We start from the raw sequence: 13,631 nt of genomic DNA on the forward strand, positions 1-13,631 counted from the left end.
GTCTTTATTGCTATTGGTCACTCAGTGACTTTCAATCTGCATGACTCTGTGTGCGACCCTCAAGGACACTATCTGGCACTCATATATGATATTAACAATGTTACATACACCATAATTAATGTGTACGCCCCAAACCCAGTTTAACTCTGGTTTTTATGGAAGGTTCAAAAACGGATTGAACCTCTGCAAAGAGGATTGGCGTTTTGGTGTAGTGACTTCATCTCTTTACTGAACCCCAAGCTGGGCACCACCGCTCCTAAACCCAACCACAATGGTCACCTCCAAACCTTTGTACATGAATCTAGACTATATGATGTGTGGAGATGTCTTAACACAACTGAACGTGATTATTCTTTTTACTCTTTAGCTCATAAATCTTTCTCAAGGATTGACTACTTCCTTCCCAATCTGCAACTTTTACAAAGGGTGGCTCGAGCCTCTATCCATTCTATCACGTGGTCAGATCATGACCCCATTTCAATTGCGTTAAGGAAGGCGTGTAGAACTCGGCCAACTACTCTTTGATGGAATAATACGTTCCTCTTGTCTCAAAAACAACCTATAAAAAGAATCAGAGCTCAAATGCATGAATACTTCCAAATTAATTCTTCACCTTCTGTAGATGCATTTACGATCTGGTGTGCCCACAAAGCGGTGGCTAGGGGCTTGCTGATTCAGCAAGCCTCTAGAGTACAGAAGCAGAGGATGCAGGCTGTGAGTGATCTGCTGCAACAGATTCAGTCCCTAGAGTCCCAAACCAAAAAGTCGCCCCAGGCAGACAAATTGACGGCTCTAATAAAAAATCTAGACAGGACTTACGCTTCCTATTAATGTCAGAACAGAAATATTGAAGTCTGTTAAAGCTAAATACTACTTTCAAAGTAACAGGGCAGGAAAACTTCTAGCTAGACATCTTCAAAAACAACGCCTTAAAACTAATCTATCTTCCATTCAAAATCCCCTAGATGGCACTGTAGTTCATCACCCGGATGATATAGCTAAAGCATTTAAACAATTCTACCATTCCTTATATAACTTGAAAGAGGACCCAGATAGGCCCCAACCCACTAAGGAGCTTATATCCCTCTATTTATCATCTATCTCACTCCCCACTGTAGACTTGGACACTTTGGAGTCACTGAATGCCCCATTTCTGTTGCAGATATAACAAAAAAGTCATCAGAGAACTAAAGAATAATAAAGCACCATGCGCTGATGGTTTCTCAGAGGAATACTAGAAGGCTTTAAGTGACATCGTTGCTCCTCATCTAGCATCAGTATTTAACATAGCCGCATCCTCTGGCTCCTTCCCACAAGAAATGTTGAAAGCAATTGTGATTACTTTGCAAAAACCAGGGAAAGACCCTGGTTTTGGCAAAGTGAACCTTTAGTGTTTTTGACTTTAGCACTGGGGCTTCCTAAATTCAACTCTCACTAAGTTTGGCCTTACCAAATGGATTCACTCAGGGATTATGGCCCTATACTCTAATCCTTCAGCGTGTATATACACATCCATTGTCATTTCTGATGCATTCCCAATCACTAATGGAACGCGCCAAGGGTGTCCCTTATCCCCTATCATTTTCATTTTCCTACCCATCCACTAAAACCTACGAACTCAACTTTGTACCTCTTCTAGAAATGGTAAAGAAGGATTCTGAATCTATACTAAGTTTAACCCACAAGATCTCTTGGTTGGGAAGAGTAGCGGCTTTTAAAATGATGACCCTACCTAAAGTATTTTACCTTTTTAGAACTATCCCTATCCCTCTACCCGACAATTTTTTTTAGGGACTTGGATATCTTGCTTAGAACATTTATTTGGAAGGAAGGTATAGCTAGAGTCTTATTCACAACTCAGATCCGGCATAAATCTACTAGAGGGGAGTGAACCTACCAGTGCTGAAAAACTACAGTATGCCGCTGTCCTCAACCAGGCAAGGTCCTGGTTTTCCTCTAACTTGAAGAAACTATGGATTAACATAGAAAAGTCATTCATTAAAGAGCGGGACCTGCATCCCTCCTTCAAGCTGCAGCTCTGCATCCAAACCTCCAATGGCCTGAATTGCCATCCATACAGGTCTCACTGGAAGCTTGGAGAACACTTCTAAGTATAAAACCCCCTAGCATTAGTTCCACTCAGATCCCTATATCTCTTAATACATACGAACATCTTATTCCATCTTTGAATGTACCCCAATGGTTAGACCTGGGGTTCAGAGTCTTATCTAAGATTCCAGAGGATCTTTGGGAAAACACCTTCGCAAGGATCCAAATTGACTATTTTCACAACAAGATCCAGACTAAAACTGTGACAGTAGAACCTATAATATGGAACTACCTAAGTACTAACCGTTCGCCAAAAGGAGTTATCTCGTGGTTCTAATAAATGCACTCCAAATACCCATAACTGAAATAAAAACCCTCGGCCTTCCTTCGTTGGGAGAGTGATTTAAAAGAGTCTTTCTCTATTCAAAACTAAAAATTTGCAATTAAACAAAATTTCTGTGCCACCAAGTCTACGAATCATTGCGATAACTTCCTAAAAATTCTACATAGAGGTTACTTTACGCCACATAAACCGTCAAAAATCTATCCAGACTATTCACCCCTTTTTTGGCAACACTGTGGGAATATGGGCAATCTCGTCCATATTCTATGGGAATGCCCTAACATACGCAGTTTCTGGAGAGCGGTATTTACTTTAATATCACAACTCACGGGTGTTCTGACCAAGCCAACACCAGGCTCAGCACTACTGAACCTTAACATTTCTAGTTCCCCTCACCAATTTAGAACTGTTGTGTCACACATACTGATAGCCTCCAGACTGGTAATCACAAAAAAAATGGAAGACTACCCATGCCCCCGAAATGTCAGAGGTAATCCATAGGGTGAACCTTCACTGCCTATATGAAAGAGCAGTAGTCTGTAATCATAATTCTATAAGTTCTTTCCAAAAAAAAATGGTCTATCTGGATCCATAAGTTTCTAAAAGATAAGGGGCTCTTGTGAGCTCCTCCTTACCCCCAAAAATGCTACTCTGTATAATCAGGCGTTCCGATCTTCTTGGTTGACAGATTCGAACATATAACACTTCAGCTCACAATCCCCTACCCCTCCCTTGTCTACCCCTTTTTTTTTTTTTTTTCCCCTTCTTTCTTCTGGTTGTTTGGGTACATATAGTGTTAACAATTTGTAGGCAACAAACCAGAACACATACTAATTATGACAGATGATGCTAACGCATGCATAGAATATAATTCCTGTATAAATAAGTTTGTAGGATTACTGTGTTATATGATTACTGGTTAAGCGGTGTCTGTCAAACATTTAATGTACATGAGAAATTACCACCATACTTTATGCAATTTATGATTTACATGTAACCGAATCTGTTTACTATTCCTTTACAATTTAAAAATAAAAAATATTGAAACATAAAATGATACTAGTAGATACTTACATTTTCCGGCAGCTTTAATCCTTTAATGGTTACATATAAAGTGGAAGGGTACTGATTTCTGGGATATTTTAACCACCAATCGTAGACAGGAGTGATGGAGGTAATACGGGATCGAGGAGGATAGTAAAGCTGTAAGCGTAACTTTTTATCTACGTTGAGCACTTCATTGGCACCTACAATCTGAAATGAAATAAAAGAGGATTTTATTGTAAAACCCTTTTCTTGGAGTTCATTAGGGGACAACGGTTATTTCTGAGACATAAAAATAAAATAAATAACCGCGCTAAGCCAAAGAAAAAGCAGCAGCTGTAGTGGGAGTCACTAAATAGAAAATGTAAAGGGAGAGCTGCGCTAAATTGGTGGTAAACCAGAGTCACCCAGCATGAACAAAGTATATTACAATATGGTACACCCACGATAATAAGATGTATTATGCCAGTAAATTCTCATGCATCACAGACACATATAAATATCACAAAATGTCAACAGGCATAAGTGAAGGTGTAAGAAATAAAGTCCATCAATAAAGGTCCATATAGACTGAATAGGTGTCCGGTGAAAGGATGAAAACACACACCGCTTCCAACGTGTCTAATTCCACAAGGTGCCACATGCAAAGAGCTCAAGTTATGCTTACCAGAGCTCATAGGATTATGAGCATATCACACATATCCACAAATAGGCCAACCAGAATCCACCATAAAGCACCGTACTACCACTGTTCTTGGGCAGATGACCCCGAGCTGGTAAAGGAGCCCCTCGGTGTTCCACGTCCCAAAAAAAGAAGGGAGCGATAGCGTAGTACGTACACACAATTTTATTGAACATGGGGAGGCGAAGGGAAGGCGTGCTGACGTCACCACGACGCGACCCGGAAGTCGGGCGGCATTAGACATATACAAGCGCTTGTTCTCATTTTTAATGAAAGTGTTTTTAACCTTATGTTCAATAAAATTGTGTGTACGTACTACGCTATCGCTCCCTTCTTTTTTTGGGACGTGGAATACCGAGGGGCTCCTTTACCAGCTCGGGGTCATCTGCCCAAGAACAGTGGTAGTACGGTGCTTTATGGTGGATTCTGGTTGGCCTATTTGTGGATATGTGTGATATGCTCATAATCCTATGAGCTCTGGTAAGCATAACTTGAGCTCTTTGCATGTGGCACCTTGTGGAATTAGACACGTTGGAAGCGGTGTGTGTTTTCATCCTTTCACCGGACACCTATTCAATCTATATGGACCTTTATTGATGGACTTTATTTCTTACACCTTCACTTATGCCTGTTGACATTTTGTGATATTTATATGTGTCTGTGATGCATGAGAATTTACTGGCATAATACATCTTATTATCGTGGGTGTACCATATTGTAATATACTTTGTTCATGCTGGGTGACTCTGGTTTACCACCAATTTAGCGCAGCTCTCCCTTTACTATTTCTGAGACATGTGGGTTATACTGATGCCTACAAGAGATTTGATGCTGGCAACAAATCTGTTATTCAGCCAACTATCCTTTCCACTCCCATCAAGCTCCAATTTTGTGGAAAAGCAGTAGTAGTAGTAGTAGTAGTAGTAGTAGATTATTAGTCAATGCACAAAGGATTTTACAATAAGTACAAAAAATTGGATTTTTGACTTACCATAAAATCTATTTCTCGGATGTTCATTGACACATCACTTCATCTTCTTGACCGTAGGTTGGCCTCAAGTGCTGATACGGTGATATTAATCTTCCCGACCAAGACTTCTTGGAACCCCAGCAGAGGCCCGAAAGGGCATGGATCCCTTGTCTTGAGACCCTGAGGGACGAAAAGGCTGCTCGTGAGCTGAAAATAAAGGTCCCCATCTGCAACGGGACTCCTTACCCTTGGAAGCCTGAGGAAGAAGAGTACTCTTTCCCAGTTACTGTAGGCCTTTGAAGATGCCATTGAAGAAGCTCCAAACAGGCGATCCCCCATGAATGGAAGAACAGACAGGACCTTCTTAAAAGCCGGGTCTGCAGACCAGCATTTCAGCCAGTTAATGCACCGCAGGACCACTGCTGAGACAGACGGTCTAGAAATCAGAGGAGCGGCATACAAACAGGTGTCACAGACAAACTGTAGCCCTTGGACCACCTGATCCACCAGCTCCACAACGGCAGGGGGGAGCAGTTTCTCCTCCAGGTTCTGGTGTAGCATTTTAGCCCATTCAGTCATAGCTTGTGACATTAGGGCAATAGTAAATACCAGCCTAATTGCCGACCTAGCCACAGTGAACATTTGGCGGATAAAGGCCTCTGACTGCCTATCAGCTTGGTCTGAGACTACCAGGGACTCGTCAACCTTTTTTTATTATTTTGTTCCTGTAAAAACCAGGGAGTCCACCATAGGAATTATCATCCATTTTTTAAGGAGGGACTCCTCGTTAGGGTACCGCATTACAAAATGCTTAGGGATTGCAAGGGTGCGTTTTGGGCACCCCCACTGTTTTGAGACAATATTGTCAAAGAAGGCAGGAAAGGGAAACACCCTTGCCGCTTTTGAGGACCTGTGGGTGCCAAAGGTAACCCGAGCCTCTGATGCTGCGTTAGTCACATCTTCCATATGCAAAGTTTCCCGCATTTATACAATCAGTGTATCCACTAGCACCTTTTCACGTGCGGCTAGAGGACCAGAGGAATCATCCTCAATATCGGAGTATGCAGGGTGCGTGGACGCAGACCCCGAAGGGTAACTTGCCTTCGCGATGGCCGGATGAGACTCTGGATCTGAGGAGACAGAAGAAGCAAGTGAAGGTGGGGGACGCTTTATGCTAGCCCGTGGACCAAATCTACTTTGGACACCAAGGATTCCCGGATCGCCGTCAGTGCAGACAGTTGTTGGGCCCTGAAGGGCCCTGCAGCCTCTGAGAGGAGGTTGGGTGGTGAAACATGTTCCATGGACTTCATGAATTAAGAAGGGAACCCACAAAAAGAAGTGTAAACACTGCAAAAGGGACACCCCACCGTGCTGTGGCACTACAATGCCCAGCACAGAGCACTACCACTGCAATAGCAGGAAGAGGGAGAGAAAGCCAAACAAAAGCACTCACCACCACCGGTCAGGAACTTACAGTCCCACTATCTGCACACCATGCGGTGATCAGGAAGAGTAATATCGCCGTATCAGCACTAGAGACCGATCTGCGGTCAAGAAGATGAAGTGCTGTTTTGTCTTACAGTAAAATCCTTTTCTCTGATGTTCATTGACAGACAGCTCCATATCTTCTTTTTAATCTTCAACTTTTATTATTTCTATACACATCCATCGACAACACATAAAATAAACATGGTATGTATAGGATACAGAGATATACACATATATACATTCATCTGCTCACAACAGCAAAAACAGAGAAGAGAAAAAAAAAAAAAAAGAAAAAAAAAAGGGGGGGGGGACCCCCACAAAAAAGCCCAGTATAGGTTAGGGTATCCGTGTTACTCTAGTGTATGTCATATCTCAATCTCACTGTGAATACAAATCGCCAAACCAAACCTCATCTCCCTACACAACTGGGTGATGATATGTGAATCCAATCTATTTTCAAACCACTGAAAACGTGAAAAAATAAGTGAAGGACACAAGAACACACACAAAAAAAAAAGAAGTGCATAAGAAGGGGATTAGCCCCTATTTATATTCTTAGACTCTATCCACTTTACAAATCTAGAAAACTTGTGATAGGTTATATCCCTAAACCCATCTAGGGGGAAGAAGGAAAAAAAAAAAAAGGGAAGAGAAAAATGAAAAAAAGAGGGGGGGTGGCAATGGGGGAGGAGACAAGAGGAAGGCACCCAAGCACAATGTTATGTTGGAGGAATTTCCATATTGCTCAAGTGTACCCAAGGCTGCCATCGGGCTCTAGTCTCTTCCTCTGTATTTTTCAACAAGGCTGTAAGTTCTTCCAGCCTATGAATCTCTTTTATTTTAGAATACCATAACGTCAAAGTCGGTGGATGTGTCTGCCTCCATAAGGCAGGTATACACGCCTTTGCAGCATTCAAAAGTCTGAGTGTCAGTGATTTTCTGTATCTTTTAACCAAACTTTTCGTGAGGTGAAGGAGGCATAAGGCCGGATCATCTTGCACCTCCACGGCAGTTAGCCGTTTGATGACTGACGCAATTTTTATCCAGAATATCTTTATAAGGGGACATGTCCAGAAAATGCGGAGCATCGTCCCTGCCTCCGATCCACAACGCCAACATCTGTCTGAGCAGGTCTCATCCATTTTGTGTAACACCTCAGGGACTCTATACCACCTAGTGAGTATCTTATACCCCATTTCTTGAATTTTACTGTCCATAGAAGATTTATGGACAGCAGTCAAAATCTTATTCACTTGTCTTGGAGCCAAAGCAGTTCCAAGCTCACGTTCCCATTGTCGTATAAATGGTAGTTGCTGGCCTTCTTGATCTTCTGATAACCATGTATAGAATAAGGATATCAAATGCTTAGGCGAGGCTTCTGAGATACATAACGTTTCAAATGGAGTTAAATCATGTGGGACATAGCCCCTTTGCTTATATGTTTTGAGAAATGTCTCAATTGGTAAATACTGAAAAAATCCAAATCAGTATCTGGCCAAGCTGTTATTTCCTCCTGGGTAGGTATGTGGCCTCTTTGCCACACGTCATATATACGGGTTTTACCAACCTGTGGCAGTCGTCGCATTTTCGCATTTATGCACCCAGGGGGGAATTCCGGATTTCCCAGAATAGGTATCAAAGGGGAGAAAGCTGGGGCTATTTTAGGTATATGTTGAATCTGTCGGGTCACTCGTATTGACGCCCCTATAGTGGGGTGGGAGAGAACCTTATCCTCTGGGGTATAGGTTGACCATGGTGCTGGAGGAGTTGGGCGACCCGTTTCGCATACCTCCAATTTAACCCAACGTTTATTTACCGAGTTGCAATGCCAGTCCACAACTTGTGTCAGATGTATTGCCCTATAATATCTAAGAACATCTGGTAGCCCTATCCCCCCCTAAACTTTTGTAAATGAAAGTATTTGTAGCCGGATCCTCTGGGACTTATGGGCCCAGATGAAGGTGCGGTACATCTTCTTGATCTGTTGAAAGAATACCGGCGGGATTGTAATTGGTAAGGCCTGCATTACATACAGAATCCTAGGTAGGATATTCATTTTTAATGCATTACACCTGCCGAACCAGGTTAAAGTTACCTGCTGCCATGACTTCAGATCAGTTTTAATCTTCCCTAATAAAGGAAATAAGTTTTTCCTATACAACTCTGATAGATCTGCTGTAATTAGAATCCTCAGATATTTTAACACCCCTTCAACCCACTGAAATGAAAAAGATGCACGTAATCGTAATTCCTCCTGTAGTGGCATAGATATGCTCAGTGCTGCCGATTTGGAAAGATTGATCTTGAAGTTGGCTAATGATCCATAGACTTTAAGGGCTTCCAAGATATTTGGGAGTGTCACAGATGGATTAGTCGCAAAGAACACAAGATCATCCGCAAAGGCGGCCACCTTGTGTTGTTCGCCCGCAATCCACATCCCTGCAATATCTGGAGATCTACGAATTGAACATAGCAGGGGCTCCAAGGTTAAGATAAAAATAAGCGGCGATAATGGGCATCCCTGCCTAGTCCCATTTAAAATTGGGAAGTAGTCTGATCTCCAGTCGTTAACACGTACTGCTGCTGAAGGATTGTTGTATAGTGCTAGAATATAAAATTATTGTTTGTATTATATAAGTTTTGACATTTCTATGTGCCTGAAAAGTCCCAATTAGGGGAACCTCCTCTCTTTGCATTCTATATTAGGGATGTGGCACCATTAACATAGGTCATCAGCACCCCTTACACATAGTGCTAGAATATATGTCAACATCTGTCGGCCAAGTCCGATATATGACAGGGGGGTCTCGATAAAACTCCAGGCCACCCTGTCAAAGGCCTTTTCTATTGTGAGATTCCTGAGCCGCGTGGATGATATCTACTACCCGAGTCGTATTATCCCTAGCCTCACGCAACGGAACAAAACCAACTTGATCAAGGTGTATTAGGTGAGGGATATAGGGTAGAAGGCGATTTGCGAGTATTTTTGCTAAAAACTTTGTATCGCAATTTAGTAGTGAGATAGGGCGGTAGCTACCGCATAGTGATGGATCTTTCCCCTCCTTGAGGATAAGGGTAATGTAAGCCCTTAATGAATCTATGGGTAGCGTCCCACCCTCCTGCACTGAGTTCATGTGCCTCAAAAGAGGTGGGATTAAACAAGCTTTGAAATATTGATAGTAAGGCAATGTAAGCCCATCCGGGCCAGGGGCTTTATGAGATTTGGACTGCATTATAACACCCTCCAATTCTCGCTCTGTAATCTCTCCTTCCATAGCTAATGTCTGTTCTGCAGAAAGTATTGGCATTCCAGAGTCTCTGAGGTACGCTTCAATCCCCTCCAATTTTTCCCCCTGATCCCTTTTCCCTTCTCCTGCAGTTTGCAAATTATACAGGGAGTGATAGAATGTGCAAAACTCGCCCACCATTGCGGACGAGGTATGCACCTCCCCCCCACCCTGCGTCTTTATACGAGGAATGTATGTTTGTTTCTTCGGGCCCCTTAATGCCCTTGCTAACATTACCCCTGATTTGTTAGCAAATTCAAAAAAATGTCTTTTAGCCCATAGCAATCTTCGGTTTGTTTTTTGAAAAAGAAGGTGATTCAGTTCTTCTCTTGCTCGGGTAAGGGGGCCTAGGTGTTCCATAGCCAACGACTTTTTATGTTGCCTACTAAGGTCTTCAATTTGGGAAAGCAACTCTAATACCTTCTTCTCCTGAGACTTTTTGTGTTGAGATGCCACCCACATTATAACTCCCCTCGCCACACATTTATGGGCCTCCCAAATTGTTGAGGGAGACAAAGAGTCGTCGCTGTTTTCCATAAAGAAATTACTTAGCGCCTCATCTATTGTCGCCCTTGCCTCTGGGTATTGTAGCAGTGATTCATTTAGGTGCCACGTAGTAGGTCTAGGTGGTCTAGAGTCCCAGTCTATGCACACATGTGCCGGAGCATGATCTGACATAGAGAAATTGTCAATACAGGATGAAAGTACTGACGGCAAATCTGACTGAAGGATCAGGATGCGGTCGATTCGGGAGTAGGCGTTGTGGATCGGAGAGTAGTACGTAAAATCTTGAACATTCGGGTGCGTTAACCTCCATGGGTCGACCAAATTTAAAATAGAGAGTTCTCGCTGTAGGCGCCGAATCCGGGCATACGAAATACATGAGGATTTTTTTGACGTGTCTAAAAGGGGTTCCGAAACAAAATTAAAATCTCCCCCCATCACCAGATGACCCTCCTGAAATCCCAAAACGACTGGTATTAGCTGTTGTAAAAATGTCAAATGTTCCGAGTTGGGCATGTAAACATTTACCAATGTGAGTTCTGTATGGCCGGTGCTCCCCTTTAATAACAGATATCTACCCATTGGATCTGCCAATATCTCCTTGAATGACCAATGGATCGACTTGGAGATAAGGATACTCACTCCCTTCGATTTGGCGATAGGAGAAGGGGCGTGATAAGCCCAGGGGAAGTCTTTATTATGCAGTGTGGGTAAAAAATCCTTCCTAAAGTAAGTTTCCTGAAGGAATGCTATTTGGGTATGACAACGTTTTAAATCCTGCAACAGACGTGTACGTTTCTGCGGGGTGGACAACCCTCTGACATTCAATGTGGAGACCTTACAGCCAACATCCACTTGTTTGTGGACATTCGCTGTCATGGATGGCTCCCCCAAACCCCCCCCCCCCCATGGCCCCTACGGAGGCCATAAGCACGGGAAGAAGAAGAAGAAGAAGAAAGAAAAAGGGAAAAAAAAAAACCAGAAAAACGAACCCCCCCCCCCCCCACACAAAACCTCTACCCCCCCCCTATATACAATCCAACTAATAAAAAGTTATCTTAACTTAGCGCGACCAGGCGCGGCCTACTTTAGGGTAGCAGTGGTTGGCAGACTCCGTGAGTACTAGAGTCCAAAGACTCTATAAACTAGAACACACAAAAAAAGAAAGAGACAGAAAGAGAATAAAGATACTTTTTCTTTAAAAGAAAAAAAAAAAAAAAAAAAAGGGACAAAAGAAGCAGAGCAAAATGTACCCTCTTGAAAGGAGGAAAAACAAAAAAACGTTTCTCCTCTTCCCTTTTTGAGCACTCAATCACCCCAAGCATGTAGCCGTGGGTGAGAGCGGGCTCTTCTCTAGTAAACTAAGAGGGGAGGGAGTAGGGGAAAAATCCCCCCACCCCCCGCCTCAAAAAAAAAAAGAGACGGAGGGGGAGGAGCAAAAAAAAAAAAGGGGGGGAGCACCCCCCACCCCACCCCCCCTGGCCCCCCTCCCTCAACACATCACTCGATACCCCATCAAAATCCCTCCAGACTACATTTCCTTATATTCTAGTGTAGAAATAGACATCGCGAACAGCAGAAAAAATGCACATCAAAAAAAAAAAGGGGGAGGGGGGGAAAAAAAAGGGGAAAAAAAAGGGGGAAAAAAAGGGGAGGAAAATTCCTATCCCCTTTTCCCCCACACAAAAAAAATAAAAAGGAAAAAAAACCCCTCTCACAATCCAACCAGACACAGGGAGAAAATGTGCGAAGCCCTACGTTCATCTCCCTTGCACTAGGGAGGCAGCTCCATGTAGCAAATATTTTACAACTCCAAAGTTGCAGTGGGAATATCTTCGGCTACTGTAGCTGGCACTATATGCTTGTTTCCTTGCTGCTGTGGATAGGTTAGGGGATGGATTAATTCAAGTCCTTCTTGACTCCCTCTTCCAAAAACGCCCAGCCAGTCCTGTAAAGGGATTGGAGAAATCCCGAGAAACGAGAAAAGCCCAGGAAGTTGATCGTGCCATCTTAATGCAAATTAATTTTTATCTCGCGTCACCACCAAATGGAATGGATGGCCCCAGTGGTAAGTTGCCTTCACCCTGCATATCTCCTCTAGCAGAGGTTTCATCATGGCCCTCATCCGCAAGGTATTATGGGATATGTTTGGCAAGAATCGCAGTTTAACTCCATCAAAATCCCGGTTCCCTGATTCCAAGCGCGTCTCATGATCTCCTCTTTAAGGGCAAAAAAATGGATTCTGATTAAGACATCCCTTGGGTGTTCTTTCCCTACACTGCGTGGGGATTTAACCCTATGAATCCTGTCTATTTCAATAGGTTCAGTAAGAGGACGCTCCAACAATCTATTTATTATCTTTACCGCACACCCCTTGAGATCAGGGCCTAGGATAGATTCTGGTAAACCTCTGAGTCTGAAATTGTTTCTGCGATTACGATTTTCATTATCATCCTGCTTAAGTTGTAGTAAAATAATCGGTCTTTGCAATGACAGCTGTGATTGAGCTAGCTTTTGGATTTTGGATTCTGATAAGGACTGTGCCTCCTCCACCTGCACAATCCTATCATCCACCTGATCCACTTTTAACTTAATAGTGTTTATTTGACCTTTTAGGTTACTCACAATTGTAGTCGCCATGTCACTGATATCTTGCTTGGTTGGGATGCGGGATAAAAACTCCTTCCATTCTGTTACCGGTAGATATTGCAGCGGGGACTTGTGTGGGGTCTGAGTTGCTCCTTGCTCTTCCATGGCTAAAACCTGTAGATGGGAGTCCTGTATGGGGGAGAGGGACTCTCCTTTCTGTTCTATATTCGTTTTGGAGGGCTTCTTTTGTAGGGCTGGACCTGCGGAGCCACCAGTCTGGGACCGTATAGATGCCAACTTAGAGGTAGCCATAATACCTTGTGCAGCTGTAGGACGTCTTAAAAAATATTTAGTGATATCCACGTGCCTTGTTGTAACCCCCTGCTGTGCTGTCGTTTGTGTTGCCGGCATATAGACACCGACTGTACTACAGGGCTTCAGGTTACAAATAGTCCCTTTGTGCCTTCAAAATCAAGCCGTGTGTATCAGAGGGGTAAGCGCCGACATGTAAACTCAAGTTATTCTTAGATCAGCGTTCTCATGTGTACGCCGGCACTACCACAGGTGCAGGCTTCACTAGCGTGCCCGTAGGCTGGTAAGCTGCCGACAAGTGGACATTGACTATGCTCGAGTCAGGCAGCTTCACGTCAGGCAGCTTCAGTGGAACTCGCGCCG

General features: G+C 43.3%; 1 protein-coding gene across 1 annotated transcript in view; it reads right to left on the reverse strand.

Moving 5' to 3' along the window:
- Nucleotides 1-13,631, reverse strand: part of AHI1 (Abelson helper integration site 1) — a gene marked incomplete at its 5' end in the record, with an annotated part of 647,577 nt that overhangs the window by 493,508 nt on the left and 140,438 nt on the right. The window contains 1 exon segment of the mRNA XM_082249437.1: nt 3,467-3,646. Within this exon segment, the coding sequence (XP_082105563.1) occupies nt 3,467-3,646 (180 nt within the window).

This window comes from Pelophylax lessonae (assembly GCF_965119305.1).
Source record: "Pelophylax lessonae genome assembly, chromosome: 3".
NCBI lineage: Eukaryota > Metazoa > Chordata > Amphibia > Anura > Ranidae > Pelophylax > Pelophylax lessonae.